General features: G+C 44.8%; 1 protein-coding gene across 1 annotated transcript; it reads left to right on the top strand.

The window, feature by feature from the left end:
- Positions 1 to 368: 368 nt before the first annotated feature.
- Positions 369 to 27,721, top strand: LOC311103882 (voltage-gated delayed rectifier potassium channel KCNH4-like; the record flags this gene model as incomplete). Its single annotated transcript, XM_084145512.1, has 16 exons — positions 369 to 444; positions 10,846 to 11,079; positions 11,601 to 11,747; positions 13,456 to 13,589; positions 15,175 to 15,418; positions 15,960 to 16,117; positions 16,804 to 17,011; positions 17,645 to 17,839; positions 18,137 to 18,336; positions 19,739 to 19,988; positions 20,287 to 20,501; positions 20,596 to 20,634; positions 25,120 to 25,475; positions 25,725 to 25,804; positions 26,068 to 26,144; positions 26,636 to 27,721. 16 exons carry the CDS (start codon positions 369 to 371, stop codon positions 27,719 to 27,721), a joined length of 3,699 nt encoding a protein of 1,232 aa, XP_084001638.1.

The raw sequence follows: 27,721 nt of genomic DNA, 5'->3' as shown, positions 1-27,721 counted from the left end.
CACTACCTAACCTGATGACTCTGAGCTGACAGTGAGTTACAACACCTTAGCTTGATCCAAGGTAAGAAGAACAACTAGCCACACCACAGAGAAATAAGGGGCTGAGCTAAAGAGAAAGATAATCAGCCTTACTTGGGATAAAGAAGAGGAAAGAGGAAAGAAAGAAGACTATAAACCTGAGACTGAGGTAAATGCCACTGATACCCGGCTGACCTGTAGCTGAGCGCTGAGACAGGATCAAGGAGAAGCATCTGTTGAAGTGCAGACTGCAGAGTCACGTTGGTCTGACTCGCCCTCCTCTCAGCTCTGTCTGTCAGGGGATGGAGTGACTTGGTGAGCCCAGCTGTGAGTCTTCATCGTTGGACAACATGCCTGTGATGAAGGGCCTCCTGGCCCCCCAGAACACCTTCCTGGACACCATCGCCAAGCACTTTGATGGCACCCGTAAGTATACCGTTTACTCAAGCCTTTCTGCCTTAGTGCCAGCCTCCGTGCCCACCTAATTGGGATGCATGCAGTGTTACAATGGGTTTGATTGATTGTAATTTACTGGGGAAGTAATTTACAAGTTGTGAACAAGTTGTGTTTAATACATTGTGACTTCTCAATGTAAGATTTCCACTTTGGGGGGGTTATAAGCTGACATATGGAATTGTTTTAAGATGGTTATGGTCATTTGATTTTAAATTTTAGGACCCTTTAGGTGTCCAAAAAATATATAAAAACAGTATTTGATAAAATATTGAATTTGGCCTTTAGTACCAAATACCATAGAAACACATTGAATAACACATTCATAAATGGCAAAAAAGACTGAAAAATTAATCATAAGGAATAAGGTTTTGAAGTGTCTGTCCTATATCTAGGAGATATAAGAAAGCTCTGTCTTGTCGAGGTTGAGCTTGAGGTGGTGGGCCGACATCCAAGCTGAGATATCTGCCAGGCACGCAGAGATGTGTGTCACCACCTGGGTGTCAGAAGGGGGGGATGGAGAAAAGTAGTTGAATGTCATCCGCGTAGCAATGAGGACGGAGCCGAGTGACTTGCTGTATATGTAGCCTGGCGAAAGTAAACCCAGCACAGGGTTGTTTATTCTGTCAAAGCTTACATTTGAAATAGGATCATGTAGGAGGGAAATAACCGTAAGGTGGTCACCATAACGTAAAGTTCAGTCTAAATCACAATCAAGTGAAATAAATCTGTTAGTAAAGTGCATAAAAACAATCTGAGTACAAAAAGTACAAAGTGAAATGCACAAACGGTAGTGGCTCTGCTTTCTATAGAAATACAAGAAAATACAAAGACCAATGTTCACAGTTAGAATAGACTTTCTAACATTTCAAATGTCTGAGTACAAGATGTCCATAAACAAAATGACATCTTGCAAAATACAACACCCTGAAGCTTTACATGAAATAGAATGTCATTCTATAATTACTCACGCTTCAAATAATGTTATCAACTCCACAACGTGGTTCTGAGAGCACTGGTATTCAGCTAGCAAGAAGCTAACATACTCATGTCAATCTGAAAGTATCAACAGGCTAACATGACCAACTGTAAATATTACAAAACTAACTCTTATACACTGCAGATGATGCATAATATGATATATTCCGGTACAAGAGTAAGATCAAAAGTATTATTTACCCATTTAAAGTAATGTTGGACCCACAAAGGATTTCAACAGTGTAATTGCTTGCTCTCATTCTAACACACTGCGCATGCCAATCCCAAAACCACTCTCACACATTATTTATTTATCTCTTAAAGGGACAGTGCCATCTAGTGGATATAAATTAATACAGCTACGTGCTTTTACCACCTGACTACTTATAGAGAGAAGAGGAGAGGGCCTAGAACCAAGCCCTGGGGGACACCAGTAGTGAGAGTACGTGGTGCAGACACAGATCCTCTCCACATCAACTGGTAGGAGCAGCCTGCCAGGTAGGATGCAATCCAAGAGTCTGCAGAGCCTGAGACGCCTAGCCCTGAGAGGGTGGAGAGGAGGATCTGATGGTTCATGGTGTCAAAGGCAGCAGATCTAGGAGGATGAGAACAGAAGAGAGAGAGTCAGCTTTGGCAGTGCGGAGAGCCTCCATGACACAGAGGAGAGCAGTCTCAGTTGAGTGACCCGTCTTGAAGCCTGACTGGCTTGACACTAATTTCTAATTGCCTAGCGGACGTGAAGAGCACACCTCCCGGTACTAATTGCTGATTGCATAGGAGAGGAGAAACTACTCCCCCTCCAATATAGCCACTGATTACCAAAACAACAACAGTCACAATTTGCCCTGCCCCTTAATACTGGTTGATGTGTCAACAATCAGCTGCAGGTTATGAGCAGTCAGCAGTTCACACACTAAGTTGGCTACTGGAAAGACAGACAGCACTTAAAGTAAATGGCCCCAGATAGCAAAAATACAGTACTAAACAACAACAGATGAAGACAAAAATTATACTTATTACTCCTAGAGATATTAGGAGTCCTCTAGCTGTAGATTGAAGCTACACCGCAACATGGCAAAAAAGTAATTAACTACTGAAAACACTACCTAGATTTGAATTTAGTTCAACTACCACCAAGCTATTGCAAAATGTAGTTAAATTACTAGTTGAATATCATTTACATTTTAGTAGACACTCTTATCCAGAGTGACTTACAGGAGCAATTAGGGTTAAGTGCCTTGCTCAAGGGCACATCAACGGATTTTTCACCTAGTCGGCTCAGGGATTGGAACCAGCGACTTTTCGGTTACTGGCACAACGCACTTAACCACTAAGCTACCTGCCGCCCTATATGTAGTTCACTACTCCCCAACACTGAGTGTAAGTGGTACAGGTGAGGGGCAGCCAGTCAAGACAGTAGCCCAGGCTGTGATAGTGATGGAGAGAGTGGTGAGAGCTCGGCAGAGGAGTGGGTGTGCTGTTGTTTTGGATTCAAGTGCCACTTGTTGGGCTGTTGCATGTTTGCTGTTTGTGTTGCTCCTCATTAAAGGGTAACTTTGGGATTTTGGCAATTAAGCGAGCCAATGCTAACTAGCGTTAGCGCAAACCATAGACTTCCAGTCATTGCACTAACGATAGTTAGCAATTGCGCTGACGCTAGTTAGCAACTTCCTTCAAACTGCACGCAGAGACATACAAATCTGGGGAAGTAGATAAAGGGCTTCATTGCCTCCTGAAGTATCCCTTTAAGATGCATGGGTGCAGTAGGTCTATGCAGCTGTGTAGGAGTGATTCCAATTTCTTTACACACAAAGCACTTGAGTATAGAATTGCACCATGTCTTTAAAAGGTGAAAGCCTGTATAGAGCCCTTAGATATCAGTAACTTTATCCTTATTTCCCCTTTCTTTCTCTGTCTCTCTTTTAGCTCACTCACAACCTAAAAGCTCTTTTATTATTTGTCAAATGTGTTCACAGTTCATGCATTTTGTTTGTCCATCTATTAAGCACCACTGCTTTTGACCATAGGATATACACTGAATGTACAAAACATTCCATGATATAGACTGACCAGGTGATTCCAGGTGAAAGCTATGATCCCTTATTGATGTCACTTGTTAAATTCACATCAATCAGTGTAGATGAAGGGGAGGAGACAGGTTAAAGAAGGATTTTTAAGCCTTGAGACAATTGTGACATTGATTGTGTATGTGTGCCATTCAGAGGGTGAAATGGAGTCAACATGGGCCAGCATCCCTGTGGAACGCTTTCGACATTTTGTAGAGTCCATGCCCCAACGAGTTGAGGCTGTTCTGAGGGCAAAAGGGAGTGCAACTCAATATTAGGAAGGTGTTCCTAATGTTTTGTACAATAAGTGTATGTCACTAATGGACTACTGTCCAAACTGCATGATGCACTATCCCATAGAGTGGAAATTCTATGAAACCTTCTCCCATGGTCAGATCAGGTCACACTCTTCTCAGTGGGTTACAAGAAGTGGGACATGACATCATGCTAGTGTGTGGCCGCCAATCTGTGTCCTGGCTGAGTTAATGAATTCAGTGTGAAGACAAACACACTCACACACACACACACCAACCTGGACTCAGGGGTAGACGTAACATAGTAAACGTAAACCCAGGACACTCCAATTATGATGATATGATATGTTACATTTCGTATGCATTTGTGGATGTCCTTCATCCCATTTCGTATGATATGTTATGAATTAATATTCGTATGATATGTAATGCATTGCAATTCGTACAATATGCTCCGGATTTGCGAAACGTATGATATGTAACAAATTCCAATCTGTTGTGGCTAACGTTAGCTAGGTGGCTATCGCTAATGTTAGCTAGGTGACTAAGGTTAGCTAGGCTAGGGATTAGGGTAAGAGGTTAAGGTTATGTGAAGGGTTAGCTAACATGCTAAGTAGTTGCAAAGTAACTAAAAAGTAGTAAGTAGTTGCAAAGTTGCTAAAATGCTAATATTGTCCGTAATGAGATTCAAACACATAACCTTTGGGTTGCTAGACGTTTGCGTTATATGCCTGCCAGCCAGCCAGCCAGCCAGCCTGCCTTCCTGCCTGCCTACCCATCTACCCCGACCAACCACCCTACTTTTGTTTTTCCCTTAAGTAACCTGCTGTCTTATGTAACTATACCAAATGTAACATATCATACTAATACATCTAGTTTATGAGACCAGGCTGCACACACACACACACACACACACACACACACACACACACACAAATACAAATACAGAGTCACAATCACTTTTTTCGCAAGTTTGGTGGTAACAGGCCCTCTGTGTCATGGTGTGGGTGGAGGAGCTGGCCAAAAGCTTTAATGGACAAGACAGAACCAGTCTGGGGGAAGTGGGAGGTGCAGGGAGCCGTTATCCAAAGGGAAGAGATGTAGTTGGAGCTTGAAATGCCTGTAGGGAGCTGATAAAATAGTCCAAAACTTTGACTTTCTTCTGTCCGAGTTCAAGACCTTCTGGGTAGCTTCTTCATTGAGCACACACAGTGTATGATAGATGTTCAAATAATTGACTTCAACGTATGACCTATGACATAATATTCTAATAGCATGCTCAACAACTGGTGGGTGGATGTGGGTATATTTGCAACATGTAATGCATGTCCGACTGCCTCCCTCCACTAAATGACCCTCTCCATTGTGTAATGTGACCAAGCGATTACAGAATGAATAAAAGTGACAGCCAAATGACCCCAACATGTGAGCAGGGACATAAATTACAGTTAATTATGCAGGGGTTAAGCGTCAGTCCAACAGCACCTGGGTATCGATATCAGTCATCCACTCTCTGTAAAAGTAGGCTAATATACATAACTCCATCAATCCCATACACAACAAAATGAGCAACCCTAGTAATCTTGAATCCACTCATTTTACATTATGTCTGGTGGAATATAGAAGGCTGTAATGAAGGACAGATACCCAGTTCCCCCTGTAACAATCCATTATATAATGTCTCATTTCATTCTTAATACATTAGTTAGTCGTTGCCAGAATGCAAACAAATGACTAAATACAGTAGGACCATACAGTACACATTGTACAGTTATTCCCATTTCTATGTACATTTCAGGTTGTACTCTGTGGATTATGGTGCCGGGATGTCAGAGTGAAGTTATGGACGCTAGTTTGTATGTATCGATTGCAGCGTTTATGCAGTAATAGTGCGAAAGCTCTCGTTATTGTCTCGTTGTCGCTCCACAGAATGATTCAGTCTAATTATCTGTGTGGCTGGGAGCTACACACAGCTTTCCCCCTCCTAATTGAGGCATACCATTATTTAATAGCATTTCCCCTCCATTTCAATTCACAAATTGTGATTATTGTTGTTGTGATTGATGCAAACGGCCTGGCTGTTTTGCTTGTGTAATGTAAGTAGATTGGTTTGGGTTTTGCTGTTCACCACCTGATGTCAATTACTGAAGCTACAAGTGCATGAACTGAACTGTGATAGAAAGGACCAGTGTTATTCACTACGATGGAGAAGTCCCTTTTGTCGTGCGGACAGTCATCTCAGAAATTATTTTGAGAGAAAATGAGAGAGAGAATGAGAAAGTGAAGCACTTAGAGCTTTGACGGTTCAACGTGGCTTTCACTATGAACTTCGATTCTGCCATTCTTCCATCAGATAAAAAGAAGAGAGAGAGAAAGACTGAGGGAAAGACCGGTAGACTGGGTGCATTTTAGCAGAACAATAGAGTTGGAGAAAGGACTTACCATCTGTTTGCTTTGGTTTAGAAAATCAACCTTGTTTCACTGGTCTATATCAGTCTAAGCCAAGTAACAATGATGATCATAAAGCTACTGTAACAAACCCCCCTATTGGTCCAGATACTGCTCAGTATGTTTTCCCATAGGATTAACTTATTGCGAATCTATTTGTGTTCTTCCTGCATAAAAAAGGGACCGCATCCTGGTTACCTCCTCCCTGTGGAAATAACAGCTTTGCCATTAGCTTTTTATTTTAAAATGTTTTATAAATTGCTATCGCAACTCAAGCCTGGGCACATTAAGTCTCATGTACAGTGCCTTGCAAAAGTATTCATCCCCCTTGGCGTTTTTCCTATTTTGTTGCATTACAACCTGTAATTTAAATGGATTTTTATTTGGATTTCATGTAATGGACAAAATAGTCCAAATTGGTGAAGTGAAATGGAAAAAAATAACTTGTTTCAAAAAATTCTCAAAAAGAAATAACGGAAAAGTGGTACGTGCATATGTATTCACCCCCTTTGCTATGAAGCCCCTAAATAAGATCTGGTGCAACCAATTACCTTCAGAAGTCACATAATTAGTTAAATAAAGTCCACCTGTGTGCAATCTAAGTCTCACATGATCTCAGTATACATACACCTGTTTTGAAAGGCCCCAGAGTCTGCAACACCACTAAGCAAGGGGCATCACCAAGTAAACGGCACCATGAAGACCAAGGAGCTCTCCAAACAGGTCAGGGACAAAGTTGTGGAGAAGTACAGATCAGGGTTGGGTTATAAAAAAATATCCAAAACTTTGAACATAAAATAAATAAATATGCCATTTAGCAGACGCTTTTATCCAAAGTGACTTACAGTCATGCATGCATACATTTTTGTGTATGGGTGGTCCCGGGGATCGAACCCACTACCTTGGCGTTACAAGCGCCGTGCTCTACCAGCTGAGCTACAGAGGACCACATCCCACGGAGCACCATTAAATCCATTATTAAAAAATTGAATGAATATGGCACCACAACAAACCTGCCAAGAGAGGGCCGCCCACCAAAACTCACAGACCAGGCAAGGAGGGCATTAATCAGAGAGGCAACAAAGACACCAAAGATAACCCTGAAGGAGCTGCAAAGCTCCACTGCGGAGATTGGAGTATCTGTCCATAGGACCACTTTAAGCCGTACACTCCACAGAGCTGGGCTTTACGGAAGAGTGGCCAGAAAGAAGCCATTGCTTAAAGAAAAAAAGAAGCAAACACTTTTGGTGTTCGCCAAAAGGCATGTGGGAGACTCCCCAAACATATGGAAGAAGGTACTCTGGTCAGATGAGACTACAATTGAGCTTTTTGGCCATCAAGGAAAACGCTATGTCTGGCACAAACCCAAAACCTCTCATCACCCGAGAACACCATCCCCACAGTGAAGCATGGTGGTGGCAGCATCATGCTTTGAGGATGTTTTTCATCGGCAGGGACTGGGAAACTGGTCAGAATTGAAGGAATGATGGATGGCGCTAAATACAGGGAAATTCTTGAGGGAAACCTATTTCAATCTTCCAGAGATTTGAGACTGGGACGGAGGTTCACCTTCCAGCAGGACAATGACCCTAAGCATACTGCTAAAGCAACACTTGAGTGGTTTAAGGGAAACATTTAAATGTCTTGGAATGGCCTAGTAAAAGCCCAGACCTCAATCCAATTGAGAATTTGTGGTATGACTTAAAGATTGCTGTACACCAGCGGAACCCATCCAACTTGAAGGAGCTGGAGCGGTTTTGCCTTGAAGAATGGGCAAAAATCCCAGTGGATGGATGTGCCAAGCTTATAGAGACATACCCCAAGAGACTTGCAGCTGTAATTGCTGCAAAAGGTGGCTCTACAAAGTATTGACTTTGTGGGGGTGAATAGTTATGCATGCTCAAGTGTTCTGTTTTTTTGTCTTATTTCTTGTTTATTTCACAATAAAACATATTTTGCATCTTCAAAGTGGTAGGCATGTTGTGTAAATCAAATTATACAAACCCCCCAAAAATCAATTTTAATTCTAGGTTGTAAGGCAACAAAATAGGAAAAATGCCAAGGGGGGTGAATACTTTCGCAAGCCACTGTGGCTTTTGTACTAATTATCTCTACATCCATCACTTAGAGACTGAGACATTTCAGGAGTTTAATGTCTTTCTCTACAGGAAATACTGTATACAGTAACAGTATGCAACCTATCTCAATCTAAAGATATCCTCCATCTCTACACCTTTCAACAGCAGCCAGACATAGTCCATGGCTCAGTAGGCTGTGAGTGTTGGCTGGGTGTCGAACTGTGGCTCACCTCAAATGACAGAATAAACTTAACAAGAGATCTGGAGCACTTAGGTCCTCTTCACCACTCTGTGTGAACTAATGATCTATTAGACATGTGTATTAAGTGTGTGTATAATACTTATCTGACACAACATCTACAGTATTGTCAATGCAAATGTCTATTTTTCCTTGTGTTTGAAGGAGGACTTATCCAGATTGCCTCGTTCGCTAATGATAATGGACTGCACATGAAAAGACTCAAACTGTGATCTCACTATGCATTAATAATAACTGAGCTAATTGGTGTATTGATTGACAGGATATGATCAGACCATCATCACATGTACCACTTACGTAATACAGAGATAATAGGAAACTCTGGCCATGAAATTCTATCTTGTTCAAGTCAAACCACCCCTGTGTGGAAGAGCAGTGGATGAATAGATCAATTATGGAATTGAATTCAGTCAGTAGAATCATTTCCTATGAAACTCTATACGGCAGTGACCCAATGGACTTGGAGTGACCTAACGAACTTGATAGTTAGGGACAGGTGACAACGGACAGGCATTGGATTGTGGGAGACATCTGTGATGGGTGATTGTCTCTGCACAATGAGGCACAGTGCTACAATACAGTCTACTTTGCAACCCTTTAGAAAGGTTGGAACAGAGGGGAGGGAGGTGGTCCTTTTAAACAGCTGCCTGCAATTTTGTTTTAATGGAGATTGGTTGTTCAACTCACTATGGAGGAATATATCATTCATAAATGTTTATAGCTGTAGCAAAAACACAATTATGTTCTCTCTCTCAAAAGAGTAATCAGGTAAATAGCAGCTAAATAGAGGTACATTTAAATCACGCAAATCAAATTTAAACAAAAAGTTAAAAGAGTATCTTAAATAATCACACCCTCCATCCTCCCTCTATCCTCCCATAAAAATAAATAAAAAATCAATAACACCCCTGCCTTTCGTGAACTAACACTCGCACTTGACTTTTTTCCCTACTAGCACTGCCCTTGCTGATAGTGGCTGTCCCACCTAGCTATCTTAAGATGAATGCACTAACTAAGTCTCTCTGGATAAGAGTGTCTGCTAAATGACTCAAATGTAAATATAACAATACAACACAAATGATTCATAGCTGAAACGTGACTTGGCCATTTCAGAAAGGGGACTGACTGTGCCATCGCACCTATATTCTTGTTGCTGAAAGTACATCTTCCCTTCCGCTTAGCCTGAGTGCCTCCACAGTTCAACAGATGGGTGCAGCTCTGAGAGGTGGTTGGTATTTCAGTAGAGTCTGACAGAATCAAAAGGCAGCTACTGAATCAGAAGCTCCAGCCTGTCCTGTGATTGGCTGGCTCTGACTTTGGTGACATGGACAGGAGGATGTGAGGATACTAAACATGATGCTCATTTCCTGTCCCCATTAGTGTCCCCAGGCACCTGCTGGGGGGGGGGGCCTGGGCTGTGGGCCCCCATAGAGTGAACTAGGTCCCCTCTTCTCTCCTATCACATCCACCAGACTTCACAGGCCTAAACTTCAAAGCCTGCTCTGATGTCCCTGCAGGCTGCTGTGGGTGGGCTCTATGTGCTAGACAGACAGATCGACTGAGACCCAGACAGACAGACAGAGCTCTTTTTCTGGCTTTTTACCAGACAGCTAAAGGATGAAAATGAGAGAGGGAGATGAGAGAGAGATTCAGAAAGAAACCTGCAAGCGACTGAATCCCTGACCCTATGTTCCACCTTCATAGATGGCTGTATTCAACACAAGCTTGATTGTTAATTACATAACCTAATTCAGCATCCAGGGGCAAGGACATTCATCCATTTAATGTCTGAATCACACAGCGTACTTGAGGGACAGAAATAATTGGTTGACCACTTCAACAGCAATCATTACGCAGACAGAGTACAGTATATTTACATTTTAGTCATTTAGCAGACACTCTTATCCAGAGCAACTTACAGTTAGTGAGTGCACACATTATCTTTCATACTGGCCCCCCATGGAAATCAAACCCACAACCCTGGCGTTGCAAACGCCATGTTCTACCAAGGCCATTCCAAGACATTTAAATGTTTCCCCTTAAACCACTCAAGTGTTGCTTTAGCAGCATGCTTAGGGTCATGCTCTGAGCTACATCCCTACCAGCCATTCCCTCCCCTACCCTGGACCAATTGTGCACCGCCCCATGGGTCTCCCGGTCACGACAGAGTCTGGATTCGAACCAGGATCTATAGTGGCACAGCTAGCACTGCGATGCAGTGCCTTAGACCACTGCGCCATTCGGGAGGTATATTCTGTCTCTAATTTATTTTCTCTCCTTGCTTTCCACAGACAGCAACTTCCTGCTTGGGAATGCCCAGGGTCGCCAAGGTTACCCCATCGTGTACTGCTCGGATGGCTTCTGCGAGCTGACAGGGTTCGTGCGTACTGAGGTGATGCAGAAAACATGCACATGTCGCTTCCTGCACGGGGCGGAGACCAGTGAGAGGGTGAGGCAGCAGGTGGACAAGGCCCTGGAGGGACAGCAGGAGTACCAGGGGGAGGTGTGCTTCTACATGAAGAATGGTGAGCATTCAGTCAACACATAGTGGCCCTCAACACGATACTGTGGCCCTTGTCAAATCAACACAACATAATCCAACCAGATCCATCTTTTGAATGTATTTTTAGAACAATGGACAGAGGATGCAACATACACCAAGTTCTCTTCTGCACAATATGAAGAGAGAGTAGAGTAAAATACAATCCTCAACTCCACAAGTGTCATTATAATTTAACTCAGTGGTATTCAAAGTCATTTAAATTAGAGTGCAGATTATTTAATGGGACAATATATAAAAGTTTTTGAGAAAGATCATTTGAGTAAATGTATTTTGGTTTATTTTCATTTTGATAAGAGATGAAAATGCAATGAATTGAAGGTTATTTGTTGATTTAGGTTGTGTCATTAGATTTGGTGTGGGAGTCATGAGAAATTATTGAGAAAATAATGGGTTCCCCAGAAATTCTGGTGGAAGAAATTGGGTCCCCGCTGAATAAAATGGAATACCACTGATCTAACTTCTTCTATAATGTTGCTTCCACAGGAAACCCATTCTGGTGCCTTCTTGACATTGTGCCAATTAAGAATGAGAAGGGTGAGGTGGTTCTATTCCTTTTCTCCTTCAAGGATGTCACTGAGTCATACGGAAAAAGCCACCATCACAGCAACAGGAGAGAGGGGGAGGCCACAGGTATTCTACCAACTCTGCAACACTGTGGCTTGCACATTATTTAACCGTTTATACAGTGCCTTGCAAAAGTAGTCATCCCCCTTGGCGTTTTTCCTATTTTGTTGCATTACAACCTGTAATTTAAATGGATTTTTATTTGGATTTCATGTAATGGACATACACAAAATAGTCAAAATTGGTGAAGTGAAATAAAAAAAAAAAAAAAAAAACAACGGAAAAGTGGTGCGTCATATGTATTCACCCCCTTTGTTATGAAGCCCCTAAATAAGATCTGGTGCAACCAATTACCTTCAGAAGTTACATAATTAGTTAAATAAAGTCCACCTGTGTGCAAGTGTCACATGATCTCAGTAATATACACCTGTTCTGAAACCACCAAGCAAGCGGCACCATGAAGACCAAGAAGCTCTCCAAACAGGTCAGGGACAAAGTTGTGGAAAAGTACAGATCAGGGTTGGGTTATAAAAAATATCAGAAACTTTGAACATCCCATGGAGCACCATTAAATCCATTATTGAAAAATGGAAAGAATATGGCACCACAACAAAGCTGCCAAGAGAGGGCCACCCACCAAAACTCACAGACCAGGCAAGGAAGGCATTAATCAGAGAGGCAACAAAGACACCAAAGATAACCCTGAAGGAGCTGCAAAGCTCCACAGTGGAGATTGGAGTATCTGTCCATAGGACCACTTTAAGCCGTACACTCCACAGAGCTGGGCTTTAAGGAAGAGTGGCCAGAAAAAATACATTGCTTAAAGAAAAAAATAAGCTAACACATTTGGTGTGGGAGACTCCCCAAACATATGGAAGAAGGTACTCTGGTCAGATGAGACTAAAATTGTGCTTTTTGGCCATCAAGGAAAACACTATGTCTGGCGCAAACACAACACCTCTCATCACCCCGAGGAAACCATCCCCACAGTGAAGCATGGTGGTGGCAGCATCATGCTGTGGGGATGTGTTTCATCGGCAGGGACTGGGAAACTGGTCAGAATTGAAGGAATGATGGATGGCGCTAAATACAGGGAAATTCTTGAGGAAAACCTGTTTCAGTCTTCCAGAGATTTGAGATTGGGACGGAGGTTCGCCTTCCAGCAGGACAATGACCCTAAGCATACTGCTAAAGCAACACTTGAGTGGTTTAAGGGGAAACATTTAAATGTCTTGGAATGGCCTAGTCAAAGCCCAGACCTCAATTAAATTGAGAATCTGTGGAATTACTTAAAGATTGCTGTACACCAGCGGAACCCATCCAACTTGAAGGAGCTGGAACAGTTTTGCCTTGAAGAATTGGCAAAAATCCCAGTGGCTAGATGTGCCAAGCTTATAGAGACATACCCCAAGACTTGCAGCTGTAATTGCTGCAAAAGGTGGCTCTACAAAGTATTGACTTTGGGGGGGTGAATAGTTATGCACGCTCAAGTTTTCTGTTTGTTTGTCTTATTTCTTGTTTGTTTCATAATAAAAAATATTTTGCATCTTCAAAGTAGTAGGCATGTTGTGTAAATCAAATAATACAAACCCCCCAAAAATCAATTTTAATTCCAGGTTGTAAGGCAACGAAATAGGAAAAATGCCATGGGGGGTGAATACTTTCGCAAGCCACTGTAGTTTAGACTATGATGCTTTGTACAATGATAGCATAAGAGGAAGGCTTTCATATTATAAGTGTAGTAACCCATTAATGATGGTCCTTATGTCATCAGGCATCTCAGAAGACGCACATCAGAGCAGAAAACACAGCCGTTCCCACTTTTCCCAAGCCAGGGAGAGGGGAAGGACTGTCCTGTACCACCTCACCAACCAGTTCTCCAAGAGCGGCAAGGGGAAACTGCCCAATGTGAGTTCCCATGTACAGTAGAGTGTATTGACTCATTGACAAAAAATGAACTGTTTCTTTATAGGAAAGGCACAATTTCATTATATTACCAACTGCTTTCTGAAAGATTAAGTCATTTGTTTTCATACTACATGTAAAATCACATTCTCACCACATTCAAATCAAATCATATTTGAGCAGACGTGTTATGGAGTATATAGAGAAAGGTGACATTTACCTATCCATTTGAGGAAGGTTGAGCTTGGCACAGATAGAGGAATTGATCAGGCAGCCTTTGAAGCTCCAGTCTGATGAGTGTGGTCTTTGTAGTGCTGGTATATATAGAGCAACAGAGAGACGTGGTGTGGCCTTTGCAGATTGGGACATGGGAAAGCTATGGTATCATCTCACTAATTAAAGGAAAGTACTGCTGTGTCACAGTTTGACACAGCAGTGAACAGACAGAACCAAGGACTTTCATCCTTTTCCCTCCTCCTCTCTTAAACACATGTTATATGAGGTAGTTGTTATTTAAAGATATGTCAATTGTACCGTTAAATGCTGAGAGACTTCAAACTTTAAAATATCAATAAAATTAATGAAAATTCACTCTCTCCAAATCCTACCTATTACATACTTGATGGTGATCAGTCAATGTTTTTTAAGATTGTGTAAAAAATTTGCTTACCATTGACAACAGCATGGGCTATTGGGCATTGCATGCTTTAAAAATATTTCTCATTTGCACTTTTGCTGTGACATGTGTACAGTTCTGTACACGTTCCATTGTTGTGCATCTAAATCCTCCATGTGCAATTACCAAGTAATTATCTCCTATAATGTACCCAGCCATTATCCCACGAAGGGTTCCCACCTCGAGGTTCTGCCGACCTATTCAGCAGCACATCTCTAGTCATGTTGAAGAACGACAGAGGGAATTTACTTTCAGATCTCATTACCTCAAGGGATCTCCTTAGTTCCTCATCCATATTTCATCTCCCTCATACTGTGTCATTTATGGAGGATAAAGTCAGTGATTCGGCATATGTGTCGAAAAGAACATGTCGATAATTGTCTCTCCTGGTCTTTCATGTATTGTACAGTCAAATAAGGTTCCATTTGATCCCCAGGCCTGTTAGATGACCTGCTACTGTTGCTGCTGCTACTACTCCTGTGATCCAATGGCCACACATTGCATGCTGGTTATTTCTGTCTTGAAAAGATGCCATTGAACCCTTAAGATGTTTCTTGATTTTTTGTTTTGGATTATTTGTGTAACACAAGCGTTAGTAACACAAGCGTTTCACTGCACCCGCTATAACATCTGCTAAACTTTGTACACGACCAATAAACTTTGATTTGATTTGATGTCCATTGTTCTTAAAAGGAATGTTTCCTTCTCCTCTCTTGCGCCACAGTGGAGTTTGGATTGTGGCCAAGTGAGAGCTGCAGACACTGATTTTTATGTATCTAGGGCCATTAGGTTTCAGTGCATTCTTGATATGTAATCATAGATACAAGGGCCACTGTGCCAGCGCGGTGTTTTGGGCTTTGTGTGTAACCTGGGACCTATGACCTGTGGCCCTTGGCCCCTGTCTCCTTGCAGAGTGTATTCCAGAAGCCCTCTCTCCCAGAGTACAAGGTGGCGGCGGTGCAGAAGTCCCGCTTCATCCTGCTCCACTACAGCGTGTCCAAGGCCCTATGGGATTGGCTGATCCTCCTGGCCACCTTCTACGTGGCGGTCACCGTGCCCTTCAATGTCTGCTTCGTCAGTCACCAGGACGACAACGACTGTGACTCCCGCAGTACCATTGTCAGTGACATCGCCGTGGAAATGCTCTTCATTCTAGGTAACTTACTGTGGTATAACAGTACTGAGAGTGGCAACATAGTACTCCAATGGTAAATGGCATATCACTCCGGTGGCTAAATTAATTGGCACCAGTAGCTAGCTCCTCTGGAATATAGTTGATCAAGAATAGTGCTTTCCTGCTGTGACAGTGGTGGTTTCCTTGGAAATAGGTCACATTTGACTGTACTCTCTCACCCACCTTCATCACCCACTCATCATGGTGTCTGTGTCACCCCTGGTTACAGCTCACATTTAGAGCCACAATTAGAGACTTCCTGTCTCCAATGGATGTGTGATCCTAAAACAGCTGTGATGGGGCTCAGACTTTTTTAAGTTGAGGAAATGGTAATTATGTACAGTGACATTCATGTACAAAATTAGCATCACATCCTGTGTTATTCTAAATCGTTGGTGTCATGCCATAATTAGCATATACAGCTCACCTGGAACAATGCTGGAATGTAGCCTATCAACTCACTGATAATAAAATACGTTATTTTGCTCATGTTCTGCTGGGTTTTCTCCCTGTTCCTCCCAAGATATCATCCTGAACTTTAGGACCACCTACGTGAGTCAGTCGGGTCAGGTGGTGTACGATGCCCGCTCCATCTACCTCCATTACTGTGGCACCTGGTTCTTTATAGACCTCATTGCTGCTCTGCCCTTTGACCTCCTCTACGCCTTCAACATCACAGTGGTGAGTTTGTATGGGTGTCATGACTGTGCATGTATGGGCGTCATGGGCGTGTGGCGTTGCGAGTATGTGCACTTCCCTATCCTATCTTTTGAACAGACAGTGCATGTTCGATAGCCCTTCCCAGAATAATTGTTTTCCCTCTGTTGGTCCTCTTTATTTCCCCTGAGCATTGAATTGTAACGGATTAGGTCTGCCACCTCCATGCTTTAATGAGCTGCTCCTTCCTCCTCTCTAGTGTCCCTGCCCCTATCCACAGGCTGCACTCCCCATCACTCTCTCTCTGTCTCACTGTTCTCATTCCAATAGCCTTCTCACTTCATCTTACCTGGGCTTCTGAGATGTGATACTGTTCAACTACCCCTTTTCCACCAATCATTTGTTTCTCAAGCTTTCCAAGAGATGTGCTGTTCTTTACGGATGAATGTATCTTTAGTCTCTGGGGAAGGTGGGATATTGGAGTGGTAGGAGAAATGTTTTCTCACTGTATCTCAGTTAGAGCGTGCCTTTGGAGATATCAGTTCAGTACAGAGGATAGATTGTCTGGATTGACTGTATATAATGTCTGACAAGTTTAACCAGACTATGACTCAACTCTCTAACCTCTTTTGACCTTAACACGTCACGTTGCAAATTGTCATTTCTACATGAATCATTGCATGTAAACCTGTATGTTACCTCCTGTCCAGACCTCCCTGGTCCACCTCCTGAAGACGGTACGTTTGCTGCGGCTGCTGCGGTTGTTACAGAAGCTGGACCGTTACTCCCAGTACAGTGCTGTGGTCCTGACCCTGCTCATGTCTGTGTTCGCCCTGCTCGCCCACTGGATGGCCTGCGTCTGGTACGTCATTGGCCGCAAGGAGATAGAGAGCAGCGACCCTGTCACCTGGGACATAGGTGAGCGCCTGTTTGTTTGTGTTTGTGTGTGGTTGTTGGACCACTCTCACACAGCAGACACATGAACAGAATGTTTCCCTTTGGCGAGCTCCTCGGCTTGCTATAGGGAAGCAGCCATGCGTGACCACTGTTCCCTCTACATGTATCTGTAACACAGCAACTCATTTATTTTGCCTGACAGCTAGATGCTATGGCCCCTCTGCACACATGGTCCCTGGACAGGCCTGAATGCTTCTGAACTGGTCTCTCAGTCCATCTCCCTCCATAACACCCTCTCAGTCCACCTCACAGGAAGTGTAGGTCACAGAGTAATGGACAGAGACTGGTTGGCTGGTCCCCCCTACAGTGACTATCTAATTTAACCATGCTCCCAGCAAGGATGCCTCACACTCTATAATATCACCTCTGGATGGAGAGAATCATCAGTCAAGCACACATAAAGGAAAAAAGCAACCCAAACTCTTTCACTGGTCTCCTATCAGATCACTGTAAAGCATTTTCCTTTTTCTCCTCCTCTCTCTTCCTTTGTTTTTTTCTCTCTCTCTCTCTCTCTCTCTCTCTCTCTCTCTCTCTCTCTCTCTCTCTCTCTGTCTGTCTGTCTGTCTGTTACCCCTGTCCCACTGTGCTCTCCAGGCTGGCTGCAGGAGCTGGGGAAGCGGTTGGAGACCCCATACATCAACAGTACGATGGGCGGCCCCTCCATGCACAGTGCCTACATCGCCTCCCTCTACTTCACCCTGAGCAGCCTCACCAGTGTGGGCTTTGGCAATGTGTGTGCCAACACAGACGCCGAGAAGATCTTCTCCATCTGCATCATGCTCATGGGGGGTAAGTTCATTGGAAGAGAGGCAGTGTTAGTAGACATCTTGAGACACAAGCTGTCTTAAGACTTCTTGAAGAGACTTGTTGTTTTTAAGAAATCTTTAGCAGTATTATCTTCATTCTTTCAAGACATGTATTAAGATGTCTCGAGATGTCTTCACAAATCTCTTAAGAAAAGTCTTAAAACGTCTCAAGGCATGGTGATGGCACTCTCTTCTGCATATGTATGTGCTTTGAGCACAAATGAGTAATCTTGTAACACTCCTTGACCCCCATGTTTCCTGTTCCTCGTCTGACCTGCAGCCCTGATGCATGCAGTGGTCTTCGGTAACGTGACGGCCATCATCCAGCGCATGTACTCTCGGCGCTCACTCTACCACACGCATATGAAGGACCTCAAGGACTTTATCCGTGTGCACCGTCTGCCCCAGCTGCTGAAACAGAGGATGTTGGAGTACTTCCAGACTACCTGGTCTGTCAACAACGGCATCAACGCCAATGAGGTGGGTCACATGATACTATGTATTTAACAATGGTAGAAACAAACTCTGGCCAATGATTACAACAATCCAATGCTTTCAAATCTCTGATGGGGAGTGTGCAAATGCACACTTTAGGATCAGGATGGAAAATTGGGATGCAGCCATTAGGGTACACAAACATACTGTACTGACAGACTGGTCTTTATATACTTTCTGATGTAAATAAATAGCCTCTCAGAGAAAGTACACCTTACATTGGGAGTAGTTAGTTAATTTTCTAAAGTCATCTTTTGTATCACTGCCAAGGTCTTTCTATCAGATGGTGTTGACAATGTGGCTGTGTATTGTCACATTCAGACATAGATGGTCTCGTGGTCTAGTCGTGTCTCTGTGTGTGGTGGAAGATTCTAAATCAGACATGTAATCTTACATCTAGGTCATCTCCACCTTTCTTTCCCAATCTGCTCTCAGTCTGCCCACTGAGGTTAGATTGGTTATTTTAGAAAGTAGTATTTTGCTCACAGTGATGGGCTTAGACCTAGTATTGGCTAAAATTGCTCCCCATTGTTGGAATAAACTACACAATTCCTTGCATCTTGATTCCCTGGTGTCGCTACAGCAGTTTAGGACTCATTCATTGAGGATTGCAGTTGTTTCGATTGATTCTAGAGTATTATATGTTGAAATTGTGGTGTTGAGGTAATTTTTTATTCTTCTTGTTTTATTTGTAATGTAAATTTTTCTTCCTGTTTGTGAGAACATTGTTGTACTCAGGACAACATTGGGAATGAGACCCTGGTCTCAATTGGGCTACCCTGAATAAATACAAGTTAATAAAACCTTTTTTAAGTCCCTTCATTATAGACTACAGAGATAGGAATAGAAAAGATGGTACTCATTTACACCCTCTCATCATCAGCTTCATCATTTATTCTCTGCTGAAGGCGTGACAACAGACGCTATGAAGGATCCAGAGAACTCGCAGATTTCTAACACCTCTTAGCTGGTGCTACTGCCAGGCTAGCACTAGTGAAACAGACCTACAGTGCACATTATATGTAGAGATTTGAGTCATCTAAGAAGGCTTGCATGAAAACAACTACTGTACATTGAAGTGTGTAGCCACTAGCCAAAATACAGCTAGAGTCCAACACAAAATACAAGATACAGTATACTCACTGAGAATTGTGTTTGTTTCAACAATAAATCTAATACATACTGTATTTGTGAAAAACTGTTGATTGGCTGTCCACACAGTGTTCATAGGCTTGAACTTGGTTTCTACTGTCTATCATCTCATCTGACAAGAGCATTCCTTTAGCCTTGATCCTCCGACACCACTGTCCATCTCTGGTACCTCTGTAATCTGATACAAAACCATTGAATTGTGGGTGTTGAAGTTCTCCCTCTCTCCTCCTGGCAGCTGCTACATGACTTCCCAGACGAACTGCGTGCGGACATCGCCATGCACCTGAACAAGGACATCCTACAGCTGCCAGTGTTTGAGCGGGCCAGTAGGGGGTGTCTGCGCTCCCTCTCCCTGCACATTAAGACCTCTTTCTGCGCCCCGGGAGAGTACCTCATTCGCCAGGGGGACGCGTTGCAGGCCAACTACTTTGTCTGCTCTGGGTCTCTAGAGGTGCTGAAGGACGGCATGGTCCTTGCTATCCTGGGTACGTCTTAGACAACTCCCTTCCCTGTTCTGGAGTACACTATCTTTTCAGACCTTCCTTTTTCTTTCTCTCGTGTTGGTGTTCTGTCTCTGTTATCAACTCTTTGGCAGCATCTGAAATTGAATCTTATTCCCTTTAGAGTGCAATACTTTGGGACAGAAAAGTAGTGCACTATATAGGAAATAGGGAGTTGTCTTTATCCCTCAGTTGCTATCTCAGCAATATGGATGTTGTCATTATACTGTATGAGAGAAGAATCAAATCAATTCAGATTATTAATTGGATCATCTGTCTCTAGGCAAAGGTGATCTGATTGGGGCAGACCTGACAGGGCAAGACCAGGTGATCAAGACCAATGCGGACGTGAAGGCTCTGACCTACTGTGACCTGCAGCACATCAGTGTCCGAGCCCTTAGGGAGGTCCTGGGCCTCTACCCAGAGTATGGCAGTCGCTTCAGCTCTGATATCCACCACAACCTCACCTACAACCTGAGAGAGGGCAGCGAGGCAGAGGTGAGAACCACACATGCTCACTCACTCAAACTTTACACTATGTGGCCTGTGTAAACTGTAATGGAATTGTGATTCATTCTGACTCACTTTACAGGGGCTGACAAGGTTCTCACGGTCCCCTCGGCTCTCTCAGGTAAATGTGTGCCTCTTTATTATTATACTACAGCGGGTAATTACTATGACCTGGCAGTCTGCTACTGACAGATAACTCAGGGATGCTCTTACAGCCACAGCCAACATATCTACAAAGTCACAGCTTCACATTATCAACAAGTCAGAGCTCAGAACATTTGTAGTCATAGCCAGAATCTTTCAAGCTAAATGCCCAAATGAAATATTTATACCTTGAGATGTGAATAGGCTTTGTGACTCATCATTCCATTTTTCAAAGCGTTTGAATATTTTGTTTGGGACAGTGACATGATTGAGGTTGATATGAGGGTTCTGGTCCCTGAACTATTGCCCTGCCCTCTCAGGTGAACATATAACTTGATAAAAGGCTGAATGCAATGTTCTGATCTAGCACATTTGCAGACTTCACTCTGAAAGAAGCAAGATTGCAACTCTCACAGCCCCACTTTCCCACCTTTATTGAGAGCTTAACAAAGGGCTGTCATTAGTGTGTATCTCTGTGAGGCTGATTTTGTCCTTGTATTTTTTTGTATTTGAGTGGGTGTTGGAGTAGGCGTATGCCTTTATGTGGTGTTTGTTTGTGTGTGTGTGCGTGCTTGCATGTGTGTTTCTATGACATGTGAGTGTCCACGTGTTATTGTTTCTACATTGTGCGTGGGAGTTAACCGATTCTCTCAAAATTGATTTACCTGAATGTGAAAATTGTCTGGTAGCAATAAAATACAAAAATAATACAAATCTGACAGAAAACATTTTGCTCTGAGGAATAACGATTATAAGCCACGACGAGGTCATAACAGCTAAATAATCTGACTCCTACTGAAAATGCCAAGCAGGCAGTTCGCCTCAATGCACCTAATTTCCTGTGTTTGCCACTAAGAGAGAGGAACAGCACTGACTCACAGCTATTAGAAGGAAATTACACACAATCGCTTGTTACCAGGGGAGTCATTGTGACGAGTACTGAGGATACGAAGAGGCAGGACGCAGACATCAACAATCTTGCAGGGCAGGCAGAGAGGGAGGTTTTTAGTGGACAGCCAGACACGATCCCCAGGCTGGAATACAGGGGCCTCACTTTGGTGACGGTCGGCTTGGTCCTTCTGCCGACGATGGCCCTCTGGAGATGGACATGGGCGGCGTCCCAGACCTGTCCGGCCCTGCGGAACCACTCGGCATGATTTGGAGAACCGATCTACGACCACCAGGACTGTTGTGAAGCCGTCAGAACGTGGGAGGTCGGTGACAAAGTCTATGGACAGGTGTGACCAAGGTTTCTGAGGCACTGGGAGAGGAACTAGTTTGCCTGCCGGGGCGTTCCGAGGTGTCTTCAATTGGGCACATACGGAACAGGAGTTGATATAGCGGGAGACATCAGTATCCAATGTGAGAGAGAATGTAGGGTGCGCGTAATACCGGAGTGCCCTGCCGTAAGGGTGGTGTGCGCCCAGATCAGCAGGCGGTCACAGACCCTGGTGGGTACATACACGCGCCCTGGAGGGGCGTTGGCAGGCGCTGGGTCCTCCTGAGCCGCCAGGTGGATGTCTTCGTCCACATCCCAAATGACAGGTGCCACGATGAGAGACGGAGGCAGGATCCCCCAGATCCTTCCTTTCTCCGGTATGGTGCATCCTGGAGAGTGCGTCGGCTTTCACATTCTGGGATCCTGGGCGGTAGGACAGAATAAACTGAAAGCGAGTGAGAAATTGGGCCCACCTGGCTTGACGTTCTGTTTCACTGCCCGTATGAGCTACACATTCCGGTTGTCAGTGAGAATCCGGAATGGATGGACTGCACCCTCCAGTCAGTGTCTCCATTCCTCCAGAGCGAGGACCACCGCCAACAGCTCCCTGTATCCAACTCCAAAGTTCCTCTCTGCTGGGGTAAGCTTTTTAGAGAAAAAGACACAGGGATACATTTTCTCTGGCTTACCTTGCCGCTGGGAGAGGACCCCACCCACACCCTCCTCAGATGCGTCCACCTCCAGGATGAAAGGACGACCTGCATCTGGGTGTTTTAGGAGGGGCACTGTGGTGAACCCCTTCTTCAGCCTCTTGAAGGCAGTGTCATCCTCAGGGTTCCAGGCCAGCTTCTGAGGACCACCCTTAAGGAGAGAGGTGAGCTATGGAGCTGAAAAACCTGTTGAAACGCCAGTAGAAATTAGCGAAGCCCAGGAAGCTCTGTAGGCCCTTGATGGTGGTGGGAACTGGCCATGACCTGTCTGTCTTCACTCCTTCCATGAACACCCCCTGAGGTCTGATCCTGTATCCCAGGAAGGAGATGGCCTGTTGGTGGAATTCGCATTTCTCCCACTTCACCAACAGGCTGTGTTCCCAGAGGCGGAGTAGGACCGCTCGAACGTAGCCGAGTAGATCAGGATATCGTCGATGTACACCATCACCTGTCTACTCAGCATGTCTCGGAACACGTCATTGACGAAGGACTGGAACACGGAAGGTGCGTTGGCGAGGCCGTAGGGCATGACGCAGTATTCATAGTGGTCTGAGGTAGTGCTGAATGCCATCTTCCACTCGTCTCCTTCCCGGATTTGGCTCAAGTTGTAGGCACTCCTCAGGTCCAACTTGGTAAAGTACCGGGCCCCTCGCAGCTGCTCGATGGCCGACGGAACCAGAGGGAGGGGATACCGGTACTTGGTGGTGACTGCGTTCAGCCCCCGGTAGTCAATGCACAGCCTCAGTCCTCCGTCTTTTTTGGCCACGAAGAAGAAGCTGGCGGAGGCAGGAGAGGTAGAGCTTCTGATGAACCCCCGTTTCAGGGTCTCCGCCACATACTTCTCCATGGCCTCAGTCTCCGCCATGGAAAGGGGGTAAATGCGACTCTTCGGGGGGTGTTGTCCCTCCAGCAGGTCAATGGCGCAGTCCCAGGGCCTGTGAGGAGGGAGACACATAGCCTTTAATGAAGAGAAGACATCGGAGAGATCTGCGTACTCACGTGGAATGTTGGGCTGTAGGGCGGACTCCAGACTCTCCACTGACGTGGAACAACAAACCACCGGCAGGCAGGTCTTCCGGCATGAGGTGGACCAGGCTGTGATCCTCTTGGTGCTCCAATTGATGGTGGGGTTGTGTAGTCTGAGCCAGGGCAATCCCAAGACAATCTGGTGAAGGGGTGACGTGACGATGTGGAATGACAGCTCCTCGTGGTGCTCCGGTAGTGTGGGAATGGTGATAGTGAAGGGGAGAGTGACGTGTGTAATGGTGCCTGATCCAAGGGGTTTATTGTCCAGTGAGGTGACGTGTAGCGGAGATGGCAGTGGCACGGTGGGCAACCCCCATTCAGAGACCAGCTCCCTATCTATAAGGTTCCCTGCTGAGGATACGAAGAGGCAGGATGCAGACGCAGGAATCAACAATGTAAAGGTTTACTTAACACTGATCAAGAGAACAACAAAGAGCGAGTACACGACATGACACTAACAATCACACACACACACAACACTGAACAGTCCAGGGCTATATGGGGGTGGTGATGAGATGATGAGGTGCAGGTGCGCTGGAGTTAATTAGGGTGCGTTGGGTTTCCATTCAGGTGTTGCCGAGGTGGTGTGCTCAGACCGGTGGCTCAGTAGACCGGCTTTTTTTAAACACCTGAAACATATTTTTCCTGCAATCGACAGCCATAATCATTATGCCTAATTCTATTCTACACATTCCAGAGTGTGTTATTCTGACTGTTGTAAATCACACACCTCAATATACCGCACTAACATGCCTAGGATATTACATCCAATTTACAACACAGTACATGGGATCATAACACACATCATCAATACAAGCACATATCATGGCATCATAATTAATACACAAATATCATGATATTAGCATAAGGTGCCAGATTACATTTAAACAAAGTATATTTTTTCTATATCTAAGCGTACCTCTTGACCGGTCTGGTGGTTCTTTTTTTAAAGAAACTAAATATGCTTCTCTGCATCTCTGCTAAAATCTGAGTAAAATATTAAGATTATTCAGTACATTTAGTAATTGCTTGATTTTCTAAAGTATAGCAACCTTGCCAGCAGGCATGCCAGCTAAGATAGTTAGAAAAGCTACTCTAACTTGATTGATAGCCTGAAATGGCTTGGTAGCTAGTTATGAGGTTGGGAGATTGGGAACCTATCTAGCTGGCTAGCTAAAGCCAACTTCATACAAAATGCTATGGCGCTAGATTGCAGGAGAAAGCTGTTTCAGGTGTTTGAAAATATAAAGATTATCCAACAAGCCCCCCTCCAGGCCACCCCCCAGCCATCCTCACGTATTCTGTGCCCCCTCAGATTTTTGGGGTGCATGACACCCCTGCTGCCCGTGACCGGCAGCTAAAATCTAATCAAACTCTGTGTGTATCACTCCACACTCTCTCTCCTCCTCCACCGGCAGTAGGCTACTGGAGGGCATGTATGGTTGTTTGTGAGTCCTACAGAGAACCTGTTACTCATGCCTCTCCTCTCCCACCCTCTGCCCCTCAGGAGCGAGCTGATAAGGACCACAAGCTTCCCTTCATTGTGGAGGCAGAAGATGTGGAGTCTGGTGAGGCCATGGGCCATTGTCCCACTGGTTCATCCCACCAAGGACAGCTGCTCCTGATGCATGGCCTGAGCAGCCCCGTCTGCCACCCCGGCCTCAGCAGCCTGCTGGGGGAGGAGCTTCGTCATGTCAGTGCGCTTCGTCTCTGCCGCTACCCCTCCCCTCAGCTGCCGTCCAGTGAGGAGGTTACTCCCGCCCCAGTGCCCACCATGGTCACAGATCACAGCTCGTGCCATAGGCCAGCCAAGCTGCTCATACCTTCCCTACATTGTGTCAGCCCTCTGAACCTCAGCCCCAGGTGAGTAATGAGACATAAAGGTCAATCAAAATGACTAATGTTTGTATTTGATTAGCCCAGTACCTGAGCCTAAGGTTTGTAGGATTGTAAGACTATAACCATTAACCAAAATGTAAATCACATTTTCCAATGGATTTACCTGGTAATAACGGCAAAGACAGATTACAGTTCAATTTATTTAACTGAAAATCACTTCACATTTAATCATAACCCACTTAAGTATGAACCTCTGTTTCCTATCTCCTCTAGGGTTGTGGATGGAATTGAGGATAATGGGCAGTCATTTCACTTTAATGTGGAACAAGGCGAGGCAAAGACCAATAGCAAAGGTAATGGTCTCACAGGTTAAACAATGGTTTAACTACAAAAAACAATATTTTTCTAACAGTGGTTTTCTAACAGTAAATAGACAAATATTTTAGGCAAGGATACTGAATTGATTGGTCAGAAAATGGCTGTTTTAGGATGATCCGAAGCAGTACAAGTAGGCTATGCATACAAATGAAATGGTATGAGGAAAGTACTGTATGTTGGAGTGGGGTTGTGAAAGCAGTGATCTCATCCATCCTTGTCCATCCCATCCCCCTCATAGACCCATTCCAGGTGAGCGCCAACTTACTTCTGGAGACAGAGATGGTGAGACAGAACATCGGCCAGCTAAACAAAGAGGTATGAACATACGATCACATTGACGGAATAAACTGACACATAAACCAACATAATGATGTATCAATGAACTTATAAATTAATGATATGCTCCATCTAGGTAGAGCGAGCTCAAGAGACACAAACTTTTTTGTTCTCCCACTTCATTTTCAGTACTCTACTTTCTCTGTACCCTAAAGAGTGTCTAAAAACAGGACATCTCTGACACACTTTCAGCATTAAATTCAACTCAGGCTATGTAGGCAAGAGAACATTTAAATACAATTTTCCTCAAATAAAATGTAGGATTGTTAAATTGGAGATGCTCCAGATTTGAAAGCTCACGTAACACCGACTGATAATTTATCACTGTGCTTGTTTTTAGTTTCCACCATTTCTGACCTAGAAAGCAACAATAGAACTCTAACTGTTACATCTCCTGCCTTGGAATAATTACTATTCAACCAAGCAACAGATTTTAGCTTTCATTCTTCTGCATGCCATCTATTTTCCAGATGAATACCCTTAACCAGGAGGTGTCCAACCTGAAAAAGGAGCTCCACGAGATGATGCATTTCCTGCAGGCCCATGTGACCATGTTTCATTACCCTTCTGCCATCTCCACCTATCCTTACGGCCTGCAGATGGCCCCCAACCCCAACCCCAGCAGCAACATGACTGCTGCCAACGACTGGCAGACACGGGTGCCTTTCAGTATGCCCGCTGGACCTCACCCATCTCACCTCCAACATGACCCCCTCAGCCACCCTGTCAGGAATGTGTGGGCCTACAGTGGGGTGCCCCCCCAGGGCAGAGGTCCCGCCATGGGTCAGAAGGTGGAGATTGAGCACCTTCACCAGATGTCCAATCCCAGGTCATCCTGTTTACATCCATGCTGCTCGGACAGAGGCAGAACCACTGGTCAGGGACTTGAAGCCCAGTACAGGCCTTTCCAGACCTCCAGAACTACACCCAACTCTCCCTACATGGGCCACTCCCAAGGCAGGACTGGGCCATCTCTTCTGGACCTCAGCTCTGCCTTCCCAGTACTCCCAGGTGCGGGTCCTTGTCACGTTGAGTACAAAGCCTCCATCCCCATCATCAGTACCTTTCATCCCCTATGTTCCCCAGGCAGCCTCAGCCAGTCCCACCCCTCCCTGAGTGTCCAGGTCAACTCTGACCGCAGCCATTCACCGTCCAGCTCCCCAACACCTATCCATGTCTCACTGACGCCTACCGGCCAACCACAGCTCCACACCACCTTCAGCTCTCACTCTGGGGTCTACACGTCTGTCAGCCCAACATACAACCAGACGCACAACCAGACCACCCAGGGGCAGGGCTCTCTCAACAAAGCTAGGCAGAATGACCTGGTCGGCTCCAGCCCTGTCCACACACTGGACTCATCCCTACCTCTGGTGGGGCAGTCAGCAGGGCCAGACTGTGGAGGGCCTAAGACTGAGTACCCACAGGGCAGGGAGAGACCTGAGAGGATGCAGAGTGATGCTGAGCAGGCAGAGTCCCAGACCCAGGGGATCGACAACAGCACACAGCAGGCCCTGGAAGTCGAGCCTCTCTGGGGCTTGGAGGTGACACGTTAG

The sequence above is a fragment of the Coregonus lavaretus genome (genome assembly GCF_964263955.1).
Source record: "Coregonus lavaretus genome assembly, chromosome: 28".
Lineage (NCBI taxonomy): Eukaryota > Metazoa > Chordata > Actinopteri > Salmoniformes > Salmonidae > Coregonus > Coregonus lavaretus.
Note: the sequence above shows the minus strand (reverse complement) of the source record. Positions and strands in the feature narration are given on the sequence as shown.